This window comes from Heliconius melpomene, chromosome 17 (assembly GCF_056956725.1).
Source record: "Heliconius melpomene rosina isolate 202511_hmr_F chromosome 17, ASM5695672v1, whole genome shotgun sequence".
NCBI lineage: Eukaryota > Metazoa > Arthropoda > Insecta > Lepidoptera > Nymphalidae > Heliconius > Heliconius melpomene.
The window spans coordinates 3,302,758-3,328,689 of NC_140405.1; the positions used below are offsets into that span (position 1 = coordinate 3,302,758).

At 32.7% G+C, this 25,932-nt stretch overlaps 1 protein-coding gene across 1 annotated transcript in view; it reads right to left on the bottom strand.

Annotated features, from left to right (window-relative positions):
- The window catches only part of Tmtc3 (Transmembrane O-mannosyltransferase targeting cadherins 3), a 121,678-nt gene that overhangs the window by 19,327 nt on the left and 76,419 nt on the right, over nucleotides 1-25,932 (bottom strand). Inside the window, exon 2 of the mRNA XM_085201178.1 lies at nucleotides 8,278-8,414. Coding sequence (XP_085057304.1) covers nucleotides 8,278-8,414 — 137 coding nt within the window. The remainder of the gene's footprint in view (nucleotides 1-8,277; nucleotides 8,415-25,932) is intronic.

The following is a 25,932-nucleotide window of genomic DNA, read 5'->3' on the forward strand; positions in this document are numbered from 1 at the left end:
CTGACTAACATTTACAGATAGATAGTTTGCGCCGTACGTAATGAACAACCCGACGCTCCCCAGAGCTGTTCTCGGATTGTTATCGTTATATCGAAATTGTATAATACTACTTTAACTCGCTCGCGTTACACGTCTAATAGAATACTCGAGGCGACGGAACAACTTTTCTTAAAACTTCTACTAGCTTTTTCAATTTACGAAGATGAATTTCTTACGAGATTTCAACGGAAGTTTTCAGTGGACCGGCGCAGCGAGTTTACAAGTTTTTTGTTAAGTCGCTCCGGCAACAGGGGCCATTATGTTTTGTGATGTATCAATATCAGATGCTAATATTTTAGCAATCGCTAAGAAAACATACAAGGAGCAGAAACTTTCAAAAACTAGAAAAACTTTTAAATACAAGAACTTATGGTGGATATACGTGGATATAGGTAGGTATATATAAAAATTACTATTTCCAAATAAAATATTCTTGCAGCAATAAACAGAGAAATCTCGAAAGCTAGCAATAAACAGGAAAGAGAGAAATCTGGAAAGCTACATTATACAATATTCCTTACAAAATTAAACTAGTAACGCAGGAAGATTTCGTTTCAAGCGAACGGTGGACCATGATTTGTTTCGCATTTAGTGCTCTATTCTATTTGCCGAGCTTTTTGAGCTCACAAATTGAGAAGAGAAAAAGAGAGAGAGGACTGCAGTATTGTGATTAATGGACGACGTAACTAGAGTGCATGATATCTCATTTAACGTCTCTTTATACGCTTTTATTCAAATAGAATGTCCGTAGGAGAAAATAAAGTGCTTCAAGCGTTTACTTCGCGAAAGGAACTTTTGTAGTACCGTTCTATGCGCTTTACCCTGTTAGAGTGAACCTACCTACTATGCTGGTCTTTGACGCGGTACGCTATATTGCAAAAGTATATTATTGGCCCTGGGCGGGGTTGTTTGATAGAGAAGTATTATGTCTCTTCTATTATTTTATATTTTATTATTTACTTGTATCACTTCAGAGAATTTTATAGTTTTATATTATAAAGCAGCATTGCTTATTGTTCATCTTTTACAACACGAAGAAGAACGCTTAGTAATAAAATGTCATATATTAAAGACGATCATCGTTATAACTTAAAATTATCGACACCAGAGCGATGCAATGAAAATAATAAATATTTCATTTCCTCGAATGGTAATCGAACCCACAACCAATCGCGTTAACAGTCTCACACACTTCTGCCATTGCGTCACGACTGGCCTCTAAGTACATAAAAACAATAGAACTAAAAATACAAATAATATTGCCAATAGACAAATGAATCATTTCTAAACCACAACCCTCATATTTGACATACTTTAAAAAGCTTCGCAGAGCTTTTTACTAGAGACAATATGTCATGCTCGAGCAGATATGTACCCGATACGAGCGTCCCGAGGCAATCAATCAAATACCACATGTGCATAACCGATACGCCTAACTAATCTTGGTGAAGCGACAGCCGTCTTTGGATGTTGGTTTTACGTCATACGCCTCATATCTGGTGTTAGATTTGACTATTAATGTTGAGCTTTTAAGCTTAGTTTAGTACGAAAATGTGTTATATGAAAATAATTTGTAGTTATTTTTTGTTTTGAAATCTAGAACTGGTTTAAAATATGTAACTAACGATATTTGGTTTTCAAAAATTGCTTTTAATGTACAAGTTTTTGAAAGGTGAAGTTTTCTTTCAACTTTTTCCCGCGTAGCAATTTAACTAAAGTGAAACTGTTGTCTATTTATGAATATTTAAGAATATAGTTATAAATATATATGTCTATAAAGACAAAATAAAGGTATTCATAAATATATAGGTATGTATAATATAATTATACATCCTTATCATCCTTATCATTTCTTCGCCCTGGTGTCGAGGCAAATCGCGGTGTTGAGCTGCCACTCAACACGAAAAAAAAAGAGTGTCTTAACCCTAGGTTCCATCTGCCTACCCTGTTGTGCGCGAATACGGCGTGAAGCTGATTTAATCTTATTATTATATCAAAATCCTTTTTTATATTTCTTGTTTTTTGACCTTAGCGTTAAGTTTGCATATAATAATACAGTAAGATCAACCCAGAAATACCTATCGACAAAGTTATCCCATAATTCGATGTTGAGATATTCACACGTAGTTTAATCAATGATCAGTATTGTGCAGTTCAAGGCATGAATTAATTGGCTGCTTCATATGTCACCGGCGGCATGCCGCATACCAGCGCTGTGATATTCCTGCAGGATGTCGCGTACGTACGTATCTAAATTTAGTTTACTATTAGTTTAGTGATATCTGTAGTTATTTAAAATAAGATACATTTTTTAATATTTACACTTTAAACAACGGTCAACATTTTATTTGATTCATCAAAAACGATAATTTTTCGGTCAATTGAATGTTTAATTATTTTAATTAAAGCGCGGCGTTAAGTTCCGCAACTCAACACGTAATGCTTCCAGAATGCGGTGTACAGAGGTACGGAAGTATCTAAATGGAAACGGAATGTCTCATCACTGGGTTCCCAGGTTCCCTCTGCTTACCCTGCTTTATGGGGGCTATAACGCAAATGAAAAAAAAAACAAAATATACAATACATCCGACATTTTTAATCAAACGCTAAAAACAACCCTGTCTTCAAACAACAAACAATATTCACCAAATAAATAGCTTAATTATTTTGTAACAGCGATACTTTGCTATTATGAGTAAATTAATTGCAAAATATAATTAATTACTCACATGCAAAGATAAGACAGAGGGTCCACGTAATTAGGGTCGGAGTTATGACATCGGCAGCGTTTGAGGTAATGAAAAACTAATTTAACTTTGGGGTGAAAAGTTACTCTCCCTTTCTGGACCTTGGGTGGAGGCCGAACCACAAAAAACAATTTAAGGAAGAAAAAGAATGCGTTATACAGTTTCAAACAAAAAATTCCTCAATGGCACAAAGTAAAAGATTGTTTTATTTGAACTGTAGTTACGACGTAGTACGCCGGCGCCGGCTCTTGCTTCATTACGTTATGAATGATCCGGAATCCTCGTCTTTGGTAACAAATTTCCTTATTCGCCCCACCCGACGCCCTGCACCCAGGCAGAGTTGCGCTTCATATTTCAAATAGACTTCGAGTTACTTTCTATAGAAAGCTGTCGGGAAAGTGAAAAACAAATGATCTAGCATTAGGCCTGTATTGTGTTCTAAATTGGAGTTGCTTAATAACCAGGCGTTTCGTATGCAGACGGCGGCGGCAGTCATGAATTTAAAAGTAATTCCATTATAAGTTTGAGGTTGGTTGGAAAATTTTCGAGATGCAAATAATGTGGGGGGGAGGGTGGTTTGGCTAAAAGTTCCACTTGATACACTAATGTGATTGGAGTGTGCGCCGCTAAAGACATTATAACTTTTAAGTGGCGTAAACAACTCGTCATATCTCGTAGATGCGTCTCATATTACGTTCTTGCAGTACAATTGTAATTTTATTGTAGTGTTTTTAGATGCAAGATTTAATTACAGTTGAAAATTTTACGTGCACTTTATCTACTGAATTAATTCTTGTATATATTATCTTCTTTTTCCGTTTCGCGCTGTATCCCGCATGCACGTAGGCAGAGGGAACCTAATATTAAGTTTATTCCCTACATTCCAACGAATTTTCGTAGTTTTGCGTGTTGAGTGGCAGAATATACCGCCACGCTTTGTTTCCAGGGCGAATAAAAGAAATATTAATAAATAACAATTCATTCATCCGAGTGAGAACCGAACCCACACCCACTGTCGCGTTTACATTCACACCCTTCTGCCAATGCGCCACGACGGCCTCCAATTAAAAAATATAACGTAAAATTTTATACGTACTGCCGACATAATATAATTATGTAAAAATAACCAACGCGAAGCGTCGAGTTTCTTAAAATCGTAATTATAAACAATTACTTTGAAACAAGTGTGCTTTATATAGATTGTTGTTAAAATTAATTTCAGCAAAACAAGGCGTAGGTTAAGGGTGTCGTTTTATGGGTAACTCGATATTTGTTTCTCATTAGGGAGCCCCTTTGACGAGATCTGGCACCTCTGGTAAATTGTAGAGTGTACTCCAATACGAGATGTACAGGATCTGTTAACGTTAAACCTCTTAGGGATAATCTTGAATTATTTATTTTGCTTAATTGAAAAATAATACTTGATAAAGTCGGTGAGTTTGTTTGTTTGTTGAGAAGTTTACTTTAGTGTTTTTTTCTTAATATTTCAAGTATTAGACAGTTTGTAAATATTTGGATGTTCGTTTGGTTTAATGACGTTTTTCTTTATGACACCTTCCTAAATGTGTAGGTCAGAAAGTATTTGCAAAAGGAATTACAAGAAACAAATGAATGCACCTAGAAGATATAATGAAAAATAATATGTATTAAAATAATATTTTGAGGCTAGTCATGGCGCGCGCAAAAGCGTGCGACTGTAAACGCGACAAGTTGTGAGTTCGATTCCCATTCCCGGAAATTAAATATTTAATATTTCCATTTCACCTTCCAGCTTGAAGCTGAAAACCAAAAGAAAAAAACATAAAATAAAATAAATACAATTACAGCATTATGATAATAAATATAAAACCGATAACGACGCTGCCTCAAGATAACGATTCATGAAAATCCTAAATGGGATTAAGCTAGCAAATTGGATATTGGGAGTAAGCCGCGCTAAGTCGCCGGACACAAGCGGTATTGTAATTAGCAGTAACTAAGGATCGGGCCGTCTGATTAAACTGGGTTTATTGGACCTCCTTGCTGGTGGCGGGATCTTTGGTGCATTAGATGGGTATCTACTTTTGTTCAACTGTGGTCAAGTTTCAAATGATCATTTAAGTTTTGGACGTTTGTGTGTTAATGTTTTTTTGGTAATTGTTAGTTCTTTTGAAGAAGTTTAATTATATTTTCTTTCTTTTATCCAAACGTTTAAATCCCCAATCTGAATCCCGCGCTTACAAGGAAACATAAATATTAAATATTTCATTTCCCCAGGTGGGAATCGAACCTATGCCGCGTTTCTGCGCCACGACTGACCTCAATCCCAGTAGATTATCAGATAAATTCTCAATTTCAATATTAAATATAACACAAACGACAATAAGCATATGAAATTATTTTGACAGATATAATAATTACATATTGAATATGAATCACATGTAAAACCTCAATAATTTGTTTAAAATTGTAATTATTACGCATATAGTACTATACGTACATACTATTTTTACAAGTATTTATTTTAGTTAGTGTATTAATGTATGTGACATTTTGCAAACTCCATTTGACCCACTTCCTAGCGTCTGATTGACTTGACACTTGGATTACGATTTCAGTTATAATGACAATGATATTAAATATAAGCCATATTCCTGTTAATCCAAAATGGCCGCTACAATAAAATGGCGGATTACAATTTTTTTCACAAATACAAAAAAAAGTTTGATTTGAAAAAAAAACTTCAAGAGACGACAGATGGAACTGGAAGGTAGGCAAACGGACTTTCTTTCTTTTCAACTTCATTCTGTGGCGCATATATAAAAACAGAGAATTAAAAATAAATCAATTTCTTGCGTCATTAATACAACTGACCTTTTAAATAAAATATTATTTTTAATAAACTCATATAATAAAGTACAATAATATACATATATGCCACAAACAATAATATACATGTCTATGTATAATACTCGTATATACATATAACAAAAATGTTTCAAATGTAATTATATAGTTCGAATGGGCGAAGCCACGAGCGGGTCACTAGTACTAATATATTCTTCTAGAAAACGTATAGATGATACAATTCATAGTAAGAAGAATAAACATTAAACAATATTTTCATGCTTGACTGCTGATGCTGCGGATGTGGATGCTAATTACAATAGCTCTCAATGAGAGATACTGTAATTAGCGAGCGTGTACGCTATAAGTTCACTTCCAGGTTATAAGGTTCGATTCCATTTACAATTATCCGATACAATATCGATGTTGATTTTGAAAAATACACATCGAGAAGCAGATCCTATAGAAATAAAATCTACCTAAACTACAGCCAATTAAGCTTACCATTTTACTTTCGCGGTAAGATAATACAAAAAGTATATCTTTATTCCATTTAAAAGTTTAAAGATGGTCTTCATTTGCACTTTTAATTTGCAAAAGTTTAATAATTATCCAGTACGATTTGCTAAACTTATATTACCGGTGCGAAAGGTGTGCTACGATAACTGAGAATATAACCAGCTTAACTACCACAGTGCTCCAAGTTTAAGTGGATAGTCGAACTGAAGGTGTATCATATAAGTTATTTAGATGATCTTCCACTGCCCGGACTAACTAACATTTACCCCTTTGTAGGGTAATATATTATGCATGCCTTGGGAATTGTGATATTTGCTTCATATTCACGAGTTTCTTGATTGCTAATATTTAGATAATATCATATTATTAGGGGAGATATAAATATGATACTCGCAATTCTATTAATTAACAGTAGTGGAAAATTATAAAAGGAAGTAAAACACTAAAAGTTCACTCATATTCAATAATAGAAATATAATGTGAACAAGGTAAGCAGGAACAACATGGTAAAGTAGGCGATTACGTGGAAATTGTACTGAATAATTAAACAGGCGACTCAGCCCGGGCCCCAATGACTGGATTATTGAGTTCTAACAATTAAAAGTTCCTCGACTCAATTAACAATTAAGGGTTAACGACGCAGCTGTGATTGGACTTTAATATTAATTAATCTTAACCCACGTAAATATGAGTTTTTTTATAAATGAGTAGAACTCGAATAAAGAAAATATAAACATACGAGTATTACATTTGTATATATCTATTTTAGTATCCATTACATATTAACTTCCGCTTGCAATGTGGCTGCGTGGACATAAATTGAATTGTGTCAGAGAGGATTAAAAAAAAAGTGTTTTAAAACAACGTTCAATGGGATTAAGAGTTTGTTACGTGTTAATCCAATTGTAAGGCATTTATATTACGTTTGTTTAGCTTTCGATGCTATTAATGTACAAAGGTCAAGCGAGCTTACAAAAATAAACAAAAGAAAAGCAGAGAGTGGCTTACCACAGACCACTCTATTCGATATGCCCATTTGCAGTTTTGGCTCACTGGGTGGCGGAACCGAATGCTTTTGCGGTTTTTTTTGTGCAAAAACTGCCGCAGCAGTTTCCTCAAATAGGAATTGAACCCATAAAACTTCAAAATATTTTAATCGTGTCATGGTGAAGACTAAGTAATTTCCATTTTAGTTACAATACTCAGACCTATACCATTAATTTAAATTCTATGTTTGATGTTATGATACGCCTATCCAGTTTCAAAGAGATATTGACATCTTATCTCATTTTACGCCACAGTGGAGGGTCTAATTAATCATTAGAGGTTAAAGGAATAGTTATTAAATACCTCGTTTATACTAACTGTTGAATGCTAGAATTAATAATTAACCTTAGCTTATAAATAAATAGACAGACTTCTTCTATTGTGCTGAAAAGCATAGGTCTGAGTCGTTGAAAAGTTGAAAAGTTGAAAATGCTATAATTAATTTATTTTTACAATCCGTAGACGTCCTTGGTGGAGGATGAATTATACGAATTCCTTTTTTTTAGCTCCACGCTGTATCCCACACACATCAGGGTAGGTAGAGGGAACCTAGTGTTAAGACACTCTGTTTCCCATTTTTCTGTCACATTTACAGTCATGATTTGCCTTAATAGTACTATAGTAATTCTTATTGAAAAATTAATATTTTAATCATTATGATGTTCGAAACAAAAGTTCATTGATATTGATATGTAAGAGAAATCGATACGTCTACTTCCATAACAATTGTATTAGGAGGACCCTTCAGAACTACCGCTGGAGCAGAAAATATACCTCTTTAAGACGCGAGTGCAGTAAAGAAAGATTTTATGTTGTTCCTTTCAAGTAACATTTCATAGAAACATACTTAATACTTTGATATACAATAAATAATATTTTCTTGGCTACATATGTGTATTAAATATAATTATTGCGTAACCTCTCTAAATTTATAAAAAGTGTTAAATAAATAATTTAATTCGTAAAACATAGCTTAACTAAATATACTTAGGTGTACTGAATAAGCCTTACAGTTTTACAGGTTCCTCCTCCCTGCTTTACTGTGTGCGGGATACAGCATGAAATTGAAAAGTGATAAGAAATAAGAATAAAATCATACCTGTAATATAACAATGAGACTAGAGCATGTAGCAGCAGGTTCACGAGGTGGTAGCCGGCCGGCTGTAGGCCGTGCATCGCGTAGTTCCATCTGAACGTGAGCACTGTCAGCGGGCGATACGATTTGTGTGATTGTTCCTGTAACAAGACATACATACACTTTAATATATAGAATGAGGTTGGAATTAATGAAAACATATCAATTTACAAACGAACTAACTTTTATTTCTAAGAAAAAGATATAGACAAATCCATTTTAGATAAGATTCAAGCTTATGATAATAAGAAAAATGAAAACACAAAAGTATAAAATCTGAAAGTCTAAATATAATCAAAGTAGTACGAAATGAATTTAAAAATATTTAAAAAGCACGCGAACCACCCACGTTTATCTTAAGTGCTACGAACGCTCTACGAATAATCGTAGCAATTTCGCGTAGCAAAATAAATGTCTTACTTTGCGGAAACTACTCGTGTAAGGATAAGGTTATAAAAACATTTTACTGAACCGTTTGATGCTATGCAAACTCTTAAATAAATCAGCTTTATGGGGTAACTTAAACGTATAAAAATGTGTCCGCAGTAAACGGCGTAAATGTAGGCGAACATAATAATGTTTACCAAAAAAAAAACCGCCTTCAAATAGCAAACTAAAAAGATAAAATTCAGTTATTCGTCCATTCGTCGCGCACTTAATGCAAATTGAAAACTTTTATGATTTTTTCATGGATGCCATTGTTAGAATTGGACGAAAATAAAACTGGACTACATTGTAAGCACCTGCAAAGAATCATCAAAATCGGTTCATCCAGTCAAAAGCTCAGAGCCTCCTTCCACAAAAGTCGGTTAAAAATTAGTCAAGGGTTATGACGGTGCTTCTTTAAATGAAATTCCATGTCAGGTGGCAGCCGTAGCCGTCACCATTACTCACGCCCACAATACGCTAGTGCTAATAAATATTAGTCACACAACCTCATATCGTATTTTAGGCTGAATACTTAAGCAAATATTGTTGTAATAACGACTCACCACGTCTGTGTAAATTGCTGGTAATATTTCTTCATTTTGTATGGTAAGTGATTTATGATTTGATTTTATTAAATATTTATTAAAAAATGGTGGGAAACATTGTAGTTTGCTGTTAGTATTTCTATAAGGCATTAAATGACGATCTCGGTCGTAGTATTAAGGTAAACATAATTTTAGTTTGATGGCAAAAATTAATTAGTATATTTATCTGTATTTATATTTAGGTAATTGTTTGTCTGTATGTATTTTAAGTACTCTAAGTCAACGTTAGTTAGGGAACACTTAATATGTTACTCCGTTTCTCAACTTCCTATCCCAATAACGCACCAGACCAGACGAATTTCACCAGTCCATTAAAATGAAAATATTTTAAATATCCTTCTGCCTTAGACTATATATATACCTTTGTATAAACAACACCTACACAGTGGATGGAGCTCTCAACAGCAGTACGAGGAATTTGTAGTTGTTAGCATTTTATGTCTCAAGATAACGTACTTAGCACATATCAAACTTAATAACATTGTTTTAGCTTATGAATAGCATTATATATTGCGAGCACTTTTTAGTTTTAATATTTTTGTTTTCTTAGCTTCACGCTGTACAGGGTAGCCACAGTGAACCTAGTATTAAAACACTTCGTTTCCTATTTTTTACTGAAATTTGGAGACTTTGTGTGTTAAGTGTCAGAACTCAACATCGCGCTTTTGTTTCGACACCAGTTCAATATTTCATTTCCTCAAGCGAGAATCAAACCCAAAACCTGATGTATTTACCACCACTCATGCCCTCAATCATTATATTTCCTTAAAAAATATTAAAACTCTACACCAAACAATTTTTTTCTTTACATTCTATTTTAAGCTTTCAATGTTAACAAGGCGTTTCTGACGGCCAATGGAAACACAATGATTAGAAGAGAGCAAACATTTAACAAGTACACAGCAATTATTGAACGCGATCGAATACGAATACAAGACCTGCAAAGGCGTGTAGACTCGTAGAGACTCCAGACGTAGAGCTAGGCACCGCCTTATATTTGCTTCTACGAACGAGGGCTTGTTTAGTAGGAACAAACTGTTTATAGCGCCCGGATTCACGGTTGTTGGCACAAGTGAATTAAATGGAATGCGAGTTCCTATATGGTTATTGAAGTTAATTATTGTTATTGTGCACTAGAAATGGAATGGTTTTCTAGGATATTAGGAACGTTTCGGAAGTTTTTTTATAAAAAATAGTTGAATGCTTTAGCTTAAAGCTTGTATAAAAAGCTTAGACTATACATAAATCAAAATAAAATATTCTACGATCTTATTTGTTCAAATAGAAAAGAGGAATTAAAGTTCAGGTAGAATGGTTACGTAGCAATCGCAATGTTCGCAGGTAAGACTACTTTATAAACTTCACTAAGTTGCATAATATGTGAAGTATAGTTTGTGTGTCTTAGAAGTTAAGTAGGTACGAAGTACGAATATTATATTAGACTAGACGCTACGTAGAGAGCTCTTCATTAATGCGGAGATGGAATTTTCAAATTATATTTATCATTTTCTACATACAAATGTTTATTCTATAATTAGAAAATGTAAATAAATTTAACGAATTCACGAGATATAACGGTATCAAACAAAAATTATCCTACAAGCAAGAATTACTATTTCCGAATAAGTTGACTTTATACTAAACAAACCCTGGATGGATCCTTTAGCTAAATAAAGCTTGTCTGAACAAAAAAATAAATAAACACAGAAATATTATTGAAATTCCAAAACTATATTAAATTTAGCATATTATATAATAATATTTAATAAGTATTCAAGCCAAAGCGCCGGAAGCACTGCATGGAAATTTAAAGAGCAAAAGGCACTTTCCGAAATACGGCCAGCCTTTGCCTCATAAGTGGCCCGGGCTAAATGTAGCGATAATTCTTTACAGCGGACCACTGGACGCCAAATATGTATGATAATGTATTTTATACTCCTACTTTTTAGTATCTCATTTGAATGTGTCTAAAGTATGTTAAAAGTGTTGAGAGACAATGTCGTCTTTTTGTGTGTTCGTCTAAAAATTTTAGCGATGAATTTTTCGAATGGTATGTAGATGTATGTATATACATACATCTACATACGTATATATATATACGTATGTAGATGTATGTATGAATATAATTACTTTATTTATGGTATTTTTTATATACAAGCCAGTTATGGCCCAGGTAAACGCGACAGGTTGTGGGTTCGATTCTCACTTGAGGAAATGAAATGTCTACCCTAAATTGTGCGGAACACAGCGTAAAGCTGTACACAGATTGTGATCTGATCACTCCACTCCACTCCATTATGGTGGAGGGGCCGCTTTAAATTGTAAATATGTTAGTTATGGCGATTTCGATTACGTATTACCTAAGCGGGAATAAGCGCGAAGCTGATTTCTATATACATATGTGAATCATGAAATACAAAAGCAGAGACTTAAATAGAAATATTATTTAAATATTGTATATTAATATTTTATAAAGCTTTGACACAACTGTCAGGCTTAATTTATAATTCCCATTATAAACAATAACATCACACTATACTACCTATTTTCGGCATAAAACAAAAATACTAAACTGGATTTAACTTCGTGCATACATTAACTAATTGTATATATATATGACACATAAAAACCACCTCAGAAGTGAAACAACTAATCATCCATTGTGTGGAAAGACAAAATAGAAACACCTTATTAACAACACATGAGCCAGGAAAATGTTGAAACAGTTTTTCATGTAACTACGAGTATTCTATTGTGTATTCCGGGTTTATTTCATTTGGCACGATAATGTACTATGGCTGGAGATACAAAGAAAAACTCTATTGTTCGTTCCACTCGTATATAACTACTATATAAAACTAGGACAATATATATTATATACGTAATAAAGAAGTCAACAACATAAAATTACCGACAAGTCTAGACCGAGAAATAGATTTAGATTCGCCATCTAAAATATTTTATTCCTGAATTTCCTTAACAAGCTTGTTATTTTTTCTTCTATAAAGCCATACTGAATAATTAGGTTCGTTGTTAAAGAGAAATGTTGTTATAGAGTAAACATTTAATTTATTATAAATATACTTAGTTTACATTATTCGTAGAAGTTTAATATAAAATCTACAGTTAATGAGTTCGAATTATATATACCTACCAATTAAAGGATCACGAACATAGAAATAGCATAGTCGCGTTTTGCATCGTTACTAGAGGAAGGTAATGAAAATATTAAATATTTAATTTTCTCTAGTGGGAATCGAACCCACAACGTTTACAGTCACACACTTATGCTCCTGCACCGCAACTGGGCTTCTACTCTTCGCCTCTTCTACTCTTAATAATTTATAATTATATTGTGTACATTTATATATCACATATGCATTTATATTAAATAACATAAAACACTTCAATTTATATATAATTAGTAAATAGAAATAATAGAGTAGTTGAGAACGTTTTATTATCCTCCTTGTACCGTCTCTGCTATATTGTAGAAAGGAGCCTCCGTGGAAGCACACTTGACAATTAGTCTCAGTATCCAGTTTCTTAGATTAAGCTTTCAAACCACTTATGTTGTTCCAGCTTTATAATATATTGTGTTAAATATAGTTACTTTAAGTTATATTTAGTATAGAATTATTATATTTAAATAAAAAAATAAAAAAAGTCTCTAATTCAGGGTTGTACTGAAATATGTAATCGCGATATAAATGTTAAATAAACTATATACTTATTACATATATTGTACATACCTATATTTATACATAAACAAAATATTTTCTTTTGTTTCAATATCTAAGAATTTCAATAAATTTAAGAAGCTAAAGCTGCAATTTTGCGAAATAATGCACATTTTTTTAGCTTCATGCTGAACGCAGAGGTAACCAGGGAACCTAGTGTTAAGACACTCTATTCCCACTGAGACACTTCCGTTCTCCGCTATCCACCGAATCCTCGCGGGAATGCGTGTTGAAAGACTGAACTCAACGGCGCGCCTCGTCGCCAGACCGACAAAAACAAAAATACCAAATATTTCATTCCCCCAACTGAAAATTGAACAGACAACCATCACATCAACAGTCACACACATATTTTCATTCAAACACAAAACAAATAATATAACCGAATCGCCATCGCCTTACACAACCAGTGTGTCAGACGCCATACTCGTATAAAACATCTGCCAAGCCGGGGAAAGCCGGAAGTACATTATAGTGTAGCGCTGTGTCATGGCCTGATAGTTGCTGGTTCGCATTAAAACTATATTTGCTTTGTTCAAATTCCTATTGTATAATTCTTGTTTGGCCGCCGCTTTCATTTTCTGACGATGTTAATCGTTTGTAACTTACTTGTTTTGTGTGATTTGTTTTTTGTTTTTGGGAACGTTTTGGTTGTCTCTATAATAGTTTTCATCATCGTCATCATTACATCGACAGCCATACATAGATAGGCCTTTCCCAATTCTCGCCACCACACTCGATCTTTTTGTACCCATTCTATTTTATAGTGTGTTAAAATTTTTATTCTTGTGTAAAAAAATCCTACAGAAATTCGATAGTAGGGTTTGGATATCGTCCAAGCGCACTAGCCAATACAGTATAAAATTCTACTGAATAATTGATATTATTCAATTAGCCCATGGGGTTTTGTAATAAAATAATTGTGAGTATATATGTAGTAAATTAATTATTTTTTTATATTTATTTACAACTTCATTTCTCTCACACACAAGGCCTCCAGAATTCTTCAGAAAATGGGAAACTACGTTCCCTCTGCTTACCCTGCTGTAAGATAGAACGGTAAGCTACGTGAAAAATGAAAATAATAAAGTAAGAAAAATGTATACAATCATAAAGTATAACAATTTTTATCTTGCTGGAGCCAGAGTGCCGCCAGGGAGCATCGCAGACACATTTTATTGCCCTTTCTGGTGTACGCCATGTATCGCTTTTCAAATTTACTAAATTGACATTGCTTGACATTCAATGCGTCATACCTTTTTGTTGATACGTTATCGAATAACGATATTTTGTGTTCGTTATATTACTTTAATTTTATAAATTATTCTTTACTTTTTGTATATTTAATATACGTATACAGGTATATAATACTCTAATACTGTATACGTACTTGTATTTCACAGAAATACATTTTCAGGGTTCTGTAACTCAAAACGGAAAAAACGGAACTCTTTTAGCATTTATGCATCGCTTTTGCTACAATTTGTATGAAATTCGCCACGTAATCAAAACCTAGGGAACCTACAATTATGACCTTTGACATGAAGCGAGAACTTACAATACAAATCAAGTGTTTTTTAATAATAAAGGAATATTTTGCAATGATTAACACCGTAACATCTAAGTAGAGTCCAAAATACTTTCAAATATAACACTCTCCCGAATTGATGATTTGAAATCACTACCATCGCATACAAATATACAAGCCGCCAACTCTACCACGATAGCGTCAACATATTGCAATTTATTTAAATCTAGCTGCGGAGGATAGGGAGCGGAGACACCAGGATTAATAGCAGGACTAGAAGAGATTAGGAAGCCGACTAACGAGTTTATTACTCCTTTGTCAACATCTCTACGAAAATTACGTTAAACTTTTATATCTTACTAGCGACCCTCTAGCGGCTTCGCCCGCTTTTACTACTGGATTATTCATATAATGTATGTTTGCAAAGCACTTAAGATAATGTGAAAATTAATTAAACCCTAATGCAACCCGCATTTTCGTAGTTTCAATAAGGATTTTCCAATTGTTTTACACAGCAAGGATTTTTTAGTAGGTACCGTAATTTTAAATCTGTGCTACTAATCTTTTCAAGTACTTATTAAAATATATTTAAATGACTATTTTTAGATAGTTAAATGACTATTTTTAAATGGAAGAAATTATAAACAAAAACCTACCTACTAATAACTACTACAAAAAATATGAAACCAAATATATCACGCTGAAATAATACATTCAACTCCAATTATCCAATACGTGCAAACGTATCTAAATCTTCGTTGCTATAGAGGCAGGCGGGTTTTTTTTTCGAGCTTGTGGTGAATGCTGAAGAGGATATTCTGTCCCTGATGAAAAGCAAGCACTACGTGACTGTCTGTGAGGAAAATTAAATAGAATGCATCGGCCGGGAATCGAACCCGGGCCGCCCGCGTGGCAGGCGAGCATTCTACCACTGAACCACCGATGCGTGTAAGGCAGGCGGGCGCGGCGGACGCATGGCGAGTGGCAAGCCGTTTCGCAGCAAGGATGTTTTAATATTGTAACAACTTCTAAAGTACTTATTAAAATGAAAAACAGTAAAAGACAGTTTTGATCTATATTAAATGGCCAGCGTAACCAATATACTTATTTATATGCTGAGAGTAAGGGATAAGTGAAACATGACTCGATACATTAACAATTAAATGTTAACAATTAAATGCGTTTTTCTCTAAAACTATTCGCAATTTCGAAATAGTGTAAAAAGCAAATTTTATCTTCGCTTAACGTAGAAAATTAATAAAGTATTTTAAAGGATAAGGATTAATACCATTATGGAAAAATATCCCTCACAATAAAAAATATATTGAAATTATAATTTTTAGACAGAAATATGATCACTACACATTATTGTTAAAAGATACGAATATGCCGTCGCGGACTTTTTTGTAGATCTTATTAAGAGAAACAATACTCCAGTACATTATTTTCATGTAGTACTTACCATTAAAGCAGCGCATGCGCGAAAGTATCTCAACAGGTAGGACTTTATACACATTTATCGTATTTATCTTAATTTACATAAAAATGTACAAATTATAAACTATATATAAACCTTCCCTGAGAAATACTCGACCTAATGGTGAAAACCGCATCAAAATCCGTTGGGTGGTTTAGAAGAAGAAGAGTTAGAAAGTTCAGACAGACACAAAAAGCGACTTTGTTTTATAAGATATAGAATAGAATGTATAAAATAGCCAATATTAAATGCTTAAAAGTTAATGAACTTGCAAATATGACAAAGAATTATTTATTATTTTTTCAGCTTTACGCTGTATCCCGAATGTACCAGGTATTCGGGAGCATAAAACAGGACGAAAATATTAAATATTTCATTTCCTCAAATGGGAATCGAACTCACCTGTCGTTACAGTCACAGTCTTGGGCCCCTGTTCTAAAATGTACTTAGCTATAAATATATAATACCGTTCGCCATTTTAATATCCTAATTATAAAGATACATGGCTCTACAAACAGAATACAGAACGTATCCGAAAGGGTCCATAACCTAAATTTCTGGGCAGATTAATGTCAACGCTGTCGTCCGAACATGAGCGCGGAATGGGTTAGGACGCCATCTTGATTTATTGTTAGTTTGGCGGGAAAACTTGTGCGACAATAGTGTTGTGAATGTTTAAAGAAACATTCGAGATTATCGGTTTCGGAAAGTTGAGTGCAGAATGTTTTATTTAACAAAAGCTGAAAAAAAAACAGGTGGCGAGATGAAAATAAAACACTTCTCCCTCCAAATCAACTTAATACGTCCTGAAATTTTATATATGTAGCTTTATTACGACATTTTATTATATTTGTAACGTATATGATTGTCAGAGCTGAAGTAACCCGAGCGCGTAATGGGCCAGACTCCATCTTGATTTATTATCGGTTCAATGGAGAATTTGTTTGACGTTGCCGTAAAAGGTAAGTTTTGCTTTGAGAGAAAGACTTTCATTATAATTTAAAGTACTCACTCTCTGTGAGTTTGATCATTATTTACGGTTATTCTAATTTTAGACAATATGTTGATGGTGAATTGGGAGAATGAAAAATTGTATTTTTCATTTATTTTAACGTGAAACAGGAGTACAGGCGGCGATTGTAAACGCGACAATGTGGATGCGATTCTCACTCGAAGAAAGAAATTAATATTTTCCTTTTCATTTATATTATTTTTAACACGCAATGGCTCCAGAATTCGACGGTGTTTTAACGCTAGGATCACAGGTTGCCTCTACCTACCTATACGCGGGATACAGCGTGTAAAAAAAATGGTTTTATATAATGCAGCTTCTGTATCCCGCATAAAACGCGAGTTAGGCACACTCCACATCTACAAAGATTTATATAATATACAGAATATTACATAACACATACACAGTAAGTGAATTAACCAACAATTTACTCTCCGTACATAGAAGAGAAATTGAACCACAAATATTTAAAGCATTCTGTAGGTATTTCACCTCATTTCGGGCGACTGGTCCCTTTAAAAATGCACATGAACAGATTCGTATACTTACAGTAGTGAACCAAATTTATCGGCTTTAGTGAAGCAAAGCAATTTCAAGAAACCGGCATGTGAACGGGAATGTTCTCGGAAACCGCAAAGCCTAGATTTTGGACAAAGAACCTATAAATTTGGCAAAAAGATGAGATCTACAGCTTTTGAATTCGATTGAAAATTTATATTTCATTAAAATGAATATCATATGGTATGGAAATGTCATTGTCATGTACTAAGGGATTTCAATTTGAAAGGCATTGTTATAATTTGTATAACGAAGCATAAAGAAAATTATAATTCTAAGGATTTTTTTAAAAAATTTTGGATTGCTTCATTAATAAATAAATGTAGATAATTTTATAGATTTTTCTTTTATTGTTATATTATAAATAGCTGTATGACTTCCCAGAAGAGAAGGTTAATTAATAAATCGGCAAGTGGGGGTTAATAACAAAGTTTTCTCATGTTAATGGTTTCTGCACAAAATAATAAAGTCCTTAAAATTTTAGTTTGCCGAGTTAATATTTAAATTTTCGGGATATTTTAATATCTAATATTTTGTTTAAAGGTCGAGGGTTATTTCGTCCTTCTTGAGACCTTTTACTCTTTAAAAGTTTATTTAATATAAACAGGTTCAGATGTTTCTTACTCGACTGGAAGTGTTAGTTTTCTATAAGTTATAACTATAGTATTTTATATTCAATTATTACTTAATAGTAGTTTGGAAAACAATATTAGGCATTTATAAATACACGTATAATATTATTTTATTATCTAAAAACCAAAACAATCAAGGCGGGGGATTGAAGTTTCTAAATTACAAAACTGACCCCTGTCCTACATTCGCGGGTTCCGCACACACGCGTATGTACTACAGCGTAAAGTCGTTTATTTTTTATTTTACCGGAGAAGAAAACGTCCAAATCAACCGTCCAAAAGAGCCAAGGCGGAAAATCGCTTAGAACCAAAGGTTGCCTTTGAGTAATCCGGGGTTGGATTCGTTGCGTTATTACATGAGAGAAAAAAAAACAATTTAGGTCTTATTATACTTTACAGATGAATAACGGAGAAATTATTTTGTATATTTTATAAATATAATATAAATAAAGTAAATTGTGGGAGTTTTAAGATAATTTGTGTATCTATAAATAGATTTATATAAAAAAAAATATAATAAAACTACTGATTTATATAAGGTAAAACTCCAGTGTGGCTTAAAAATACTAAGATTATAATAGATGCTTCTGCCTTTCTAAATATTGGATATAAGAGAAAAATTGAAAAAAAAAAAAACAATGTTTCAGCAAATTTATAACATACGAATAATTGAAGAATAATGCTTTTATTAAACTGTTTGTGTTGCAATAATTCAGAGCCCTCGTAAACAATGTATGTAATACTAACAAAATGGTATCGAGTACTGCGGTCGTTGCGCTAACTACAAAAGCGGGTGAAATAAAATATTTTATCCTTCCAACTGTTCGGAAACGATGGGATTTCATATGCTTTGTTCTGTATAAATGCTGCTACAATCAATTGCACGTATTGCCGTTATGGACCTGGTGATTTAATGTCAGAAAAGACCACTATTTTTTAATATAATTTTAATTTTTATGTCCATTGAAGGATAAAATTTTACTTTTATTGTGTTTTTTTTTTATTTGAATGATGTGGCGTTACATTTTTGATAAAACTTTTAGTTTTACTCATTAAATGCTGTACCTTCTTGATGATTATTCTTTATAATATTTTTTTTATATAGAGTTTTTTCATGTCGAAGGAGTGGATTATGAAATTTTTTCAACCAAGTTAATCTTTTTTCTAGGATCAAAGTGGTTGAGACTCCTGTTTGGCACATTCGCGTAAAAGACCCAAAAAGAGATAAGATAGAAGTTTCTCTTACTTGCTGTGAACTAAGACTTTCGTCCTAGCTATATATGAGATTTATATAACATTCTAACCCTGGACGTCATAAATTCACGTTGTACAACGTAGCTATCGGACAATGGAAGCGCTGCTTTATGACAACAGGAGAAACGACTACCTAATTTTAATTATTTTTAGGTTTTAAACTATCTTTTTCAGTGTACTGTATCCCATGGCAGGGTAGGGAGAAGAAACTTGGGTACCTAGTGTAAACACTCCGATCCCATTAAGACTAGTAATGAATTTCGTGTTTAGTGGCGAAACTCAACGCCGCACTTTGCCTGTTTTGGAATACAAATACAAACGTTTTTATTATATTATATTTAAGAAATACAAACGTTTACAAAAAGGAATACAAAACCAAGAAATACAAACGTTTTTATTATATTTATTTCCTCCGAGGGGGAATCGAACCCACCACCGTCACGCTTCCAGTCGCACGCTTGTACCTCTATGCCACGACGACTTTTATTACTAAATATTATTTTACTGTACTTTTAGTACCAAAAATAGGTAAATAGCTATGGATTTTATTTCACAATTCAAATAATAATAGGTTAATTGCAGCATTAACGCATAATGGCCGTTATTGGGAGATATTTTAATCAAGTCCCAACGATAATTATTTTTGACCGACAGCTAATCACTGAAACACAGCCAGTAGTTTATTACAGTTTAATAGTGTTAATGTTTATCCAGTTATATATATGAATATTTATCTAAATGTTTATAATAATTATGAATAATAAATTAATTATTAATAATTAATAATAAATTAATTCTAACAATGAACTAAAAAGTGGAAAATAATTATACAAAGATTTTACAATTTTGAAGTCGGTGCCAAGTAAAACAAACAGGATTATTAATTAGATATTGTAGTAAAGTTGTTATAGCATTAGCTCAATTACATATAAGTAGGAATGAGGTCATAAAAGTCATAAACTCTTACCATATTATCACTTCGGGGTGAGAATGAACGAAATCACTGAAGGATTGTTTCAAGCACGTTTGCATTGTAAGAACTGCTTGGGGTCGGATAGGTTCGTGCAAGGGAATACCAAATCAGTATTATCAAAAGCAGAACCGTTGTATAAACGTGACGACAAGGGACAAGAACTTTTTTCATTTAAACAAAAACAACAAATATAAGTTCCATTGTGAATAACTTCAGTCATATTCTAATGAACCTGTATTAAACTTTCCAGCCTAAAATTGTTTAGCTTTAACTTTGTCTTGTAAAATATTAGTTTGTTTTTGTGTTTGTGTTTTTATTTGTTTTGTACGTTATATTAGAGAATTTTAGCAATTTCTATATAAAGTTGTTTGTACATTAATTATAATGAACTTTGGTTGAAGCTGGTATTTGTATGAATTCTTCTTAAGTAAATTCTAAAATTTATATTTTATTTATATTTTATAACTAAATCTTTTATACATAGATACTATTTATATTCATCATTGAACATATTAAAGCACTCTAGTATTCAAAAGCGAATATCAAAATATACATATATTTACATTGTACCTACCATATACATATTTTAAATATTTATAAGTTTTATTTGCACATCTGGGGTTATAAATGCAATATATTAAAATACTATATAAATAAATATATTAATTGCATCGTAGTCAGATATAAATTGTATGTAGTTCGTATTGTATGTAGTTCGACTAGGGCGATGTAAACGATATTGCAGCATATAAAGATAGGGGAGAGCGGGGCCAAAAGTTCCGATTTTTGATTAACCTGAAATATTGTTACGAATACCTACTCTTACAGATATGGCTATGTTCACTTCTTGTCCGACTGTCAAATATAAAAATAAATTAAATTAAATTAACTTCACGTCCTGCCCCGCAGCACCCGCACAGCATGTTAGGCAGAGGGAACCTAGTGTTATGTCAGTCCGTACACCAATTTCATATATCCGTAAATATAAATAAATAATAATTCATACCCGAGAAGGGATCGAACCCACAAATAAATTATAAATTGTAATATAACTTTTTACTTTTGGTAATTAGTTATTTACATTAACCAAGTACATTAATGTTAAATAAGTTTTTGAACAAATTACCGATTGATTCGAGTTCGCATTAGGACACTAGCTCCGAGGCATCTTCTTCTTGGAACAAGAATAATTCTCATTTCTGCAGGACTTTGATGGATGATCTAAATGGATTCAATTTGCGTTTTTGCTCTCTTACATTTTACATCACCCGGTGAAAAATGAATGAATCTTATAATTTTATATGAATGACGACCGTCTAATGATAGTGTCGTTTGTTACTTTCAACCAGAAGCAGAAGAAGTAGCGTTGAAATTTTGAAATTTCATCAGTTCTCAATTATTCATTGTAATATAATAATTAAATATATAATAAGTTAAACATGATTGAAGTCTCAAATTAATAATAGCAGTAAATTTTAAACTGAATTAAAACATCGAACTACCTGAACCGGATAAAAAATAACTTTCGGGTTAAAGAGTTAAACAAGGGCTATTAATTTCCGCTTATGCAGGCGTCCAGAACGTTTTTGGACATCGACAGTTTTGATTGATCGACCTGGGGCTATTTAACGATTGCGTTGTACTGGTGTTCAAAACACAATCAATAACGGTGCAGCGGCAGCGCGTTGTGACGCAACGCATTAATATGAAGGCTTAAAATTTAATAGCCTGGATGTATATGCATGGAAAGGTAGAGAGTGGGTACGCAACGTGGCTATAGGTTTAGTACAGAAATTTATTCTATATTAATATTCATATGTACCTATAACGCGATTTGACCTCACACTCCCTTGAATAATACTAAAATCTACTAGGTTGAAATCATCTAACATGATGAAGTAAATAGATTTTTTTACAATCTGTTTTTTATTTACTTGTTGAACCTTATTTATTAAGTCTAACGTCGTTCCTAAGTGTGGAATAAAATTGAAATTTAAAGATGTTAAAAATTATAGTTTTTTTATTATAGTAGAATATTATAAAAATCCATATTTATGTAGATATTTTTTGCAAAAAGAATGCATTAATCTAACTGAGCGTTAAAAAAAACCACTCAGTTCCAATTTGAAAGGCAATGTCAAGCAATATTGAATTGAATTGAATTGAAGACATATTTTCATTGTAGATATATGAATCAGACAATTATTTTTAATTATCTGTATTTATTTTAGCTTTGTCTTCTAATTCTCGTCTTTTGTAATAAAATCCAATAGCAAAAATGATTTTAACAATATTTTAGATGGGCGGAACGTTTTTAATTTTGGCCATAAATCCGAAATGAGTTTTTAAACTCGGACTGCGCGAGCCAGCTTCACATATAAAATTGTAGCCCACTTGTATGTTCCAGTGAATTCCAGAGCCAAAACAATTTTATGAATTTTTCAAGCTCGACTTACTTTTATGTGAAAATGAATATTAATGATGATATTTTTCAATTATATTTACAGAAAGTATAACTTACTTCGTTATGATTTACGAAAGAAATGTATGAAATTCTTCAGCAAAATTAATTTATATAGGATGGATTTTAATTCTTCTTTTAAAATAATCTATCTATCTTTACATATGTATGTAATAAACAACAAAGTATAAAGTAAAATTTAAAAATAAATATTATATAGTAAAAGTGAGTATTAACATAGCTCTTTCAATAAAGAAAAACCTTAACCAAAACCCAAACCTTTTTTTCGAAAGTTTTCAGTGGCGCAACTCATCGTCGTATCGCTTTTGCCTCGACACCGGAACGAAGAAATGAAAATTTTAAATACTTTATTTCCTCGAGTGGGAATTGAACCCACATCCTGTCGCATTTACCGACATTACCTCTGGGAGGATAAAGCGTGACGTTGGATTCCAACAGACATTATATCGAAACATTATATCCAAATAAATAGAAAATAGAGAACACCCGAGACATGCTCGAGGTTAAAAATTCATATATAACTACTATCAACTTTTAGTCACTAGTAAAAACCACTAAAACTCGTATATTTTCAAGATAACTTATTTGGCGAGCAATAAATATAGCTTTAGAGCTAACGCTGACGACAATAAACGGGCTACCTGGTTCCCTCACAATTAATTATGTATACTAAATAACCTACTTTGTATTAGGATTACGGAGTAATAACGTCCCTTTAATGTTTTCCTGTAACGAGAGGATTTTCTATGAAAATGGAAAATTTTAATTACGTTCGTTTAATTACTACACATCATTATAGACTTAATGAATCTAAATATACAAATATAAATAATATTTATCATTTGCATACTTTAAAATTATTGTAATTAAAAATTTAAATATTTAAAATTTGTCATTTACATGAACACACATACTACATTTAAACCAAAAATATATTTTGCATAATAGGTAGTCCAATGGTTGGGATAGAATTCAAATTCCACATTAATTGTTAAATGAGTATCTTAAAATAATTTGAGTGCTATCTTAACAAAAATCATAGAAAAGGTTGTATTGCTAAAACTCAAAACCGATTAAATGTATGAGGCCAGCAGAGTGTCTCAAGTTCTTTACACTACACTCCCTCCGCCTACCCCGCTGCATGCGGGATACAGCGTGAAGCTAAAAAATACTAATATTTTAGTAGGCATAAAATATAATAAGTGTAGAGAGGAAAATCTTTTTTACAAGCAAAACTTATTTCCGAGGTAAGTCGATAGATTAGCTTCGCGAATGAGATATCGGGGCGGGATAGCGTTTGAAACGTAATCAATATTCTGATGATGAACTCTAAGGAAGCCGTTGTTAATATGAAATATTAAAATATTGTAAAGTATTTTAATACATAGTATGTATTAATAAGTACAAAGTATTTGTATTTAGTATTAGCGACATATATATTAGGAATATGATTAAATTGATTTGGTAAGGTTTTTTGTTATAATTTGACTTCGCAACAATAAAAGCATTCAAACATTAATAAATGAAGATAAAACAGTTTTCACTTACAGCTACAAGTGACGTTCATATTGCCATTTAATTTGTGACCAGTTAACGTTTCCACATGGGTCCACGGAACGGACAGCTTAAGCACTGCATTTGGACCAATTGAAATACGGCTTCGTAATGATATAAGGCAGAAAGTAGGAGTGGAACTACAAAGTATGATTGGGTTTTAAGTGAATAATATAAGTAGGGAAACGTATTGTAAATTCATTATTCCGGACAGTCCTGGAAACCTGTGACTGTACAGGTTGTGGATTCGATTCTCACTCGACGAAATGAAATATATATATATTTTTCGCTCTAGTTTCGGGGAAAAGCACACCGTTGAGTTCTTCCATTGGAAAAGTGGAAAGTGAGAAGTGGAGTGTCTTAACACTGAGCTCCCTCTAAAATGTAGCAGGATAGGCACCCTAGTACATTTTTTTATTAATGATAACAATTTCGTATCTATTACTTTATATCGAGAGTCATAAATTAGCATATAAATGAAATGCTTAGCGATTTTCCTTTTTACGATATTAAGATTCCGATAGCGATCTGATTTCGGTAGAAAATAGCCGGAAACCATAGTCCAAGTGAGGTTTGGTCAAAGGAAACCATGCCTTATTCTCGAAGCACTAATCCCATAGTAAGTTTCAATTGGGAACGGAAAAACAGTAAAACTATTGGTCTTTAAGTGGCTGTTAACATGCAACGCTGTAGTTTACGATTTCTATGTTTTTGTCCAGTCTTATTTATTAAGCAAATAAGACCATATTATTGTGCTTGTAAACTGTCGCAGTAATTCGGTATTGGGATTGATATAGCACATTATAAATTACCTATACATAGTTAAAATATTAAATTTACTTCAAATTCATATTAAATAGTGTGAATTTTCATAGAAATCAATGTTAAAGTTCCTATAACATGTATAAGAGATTTTATCTCCAGTCCTTTCTTGTATCATGCGAGGTAGAGAATTATCATTTCGTGCCCCTGTGTGTTGAGTGGCGGAACCTAACGCTGCATTTGTCCATAGAACATACATTTGAAATGAAAATGAAACTCATAACCATCTTTTACAATTACCCTTTCTTACCGATTTCTTGAACCACAATGATCGCTTGAAGTTCAAAAGTTCAATAAAAATTGTAGAAGGGTAGTAAAACGATTAACATCAGAGATAGAATCCCGAAGGGGATGACTCCTTCCTTTTAAACACAATATTGCTAGACCACGCACTGGTGTTATAAAATTACTACTTCACTCGGAAATAACAGAATTATCTTTGAATGGGGAGGGCAGTACAAGCTTTCTTATGATACTTAGTGTATTTTATTATTGAGCCATTGGAAGGCGATGAAACAATAAGTTTTTATGTTTTTTTGTTATACTTAAAAGG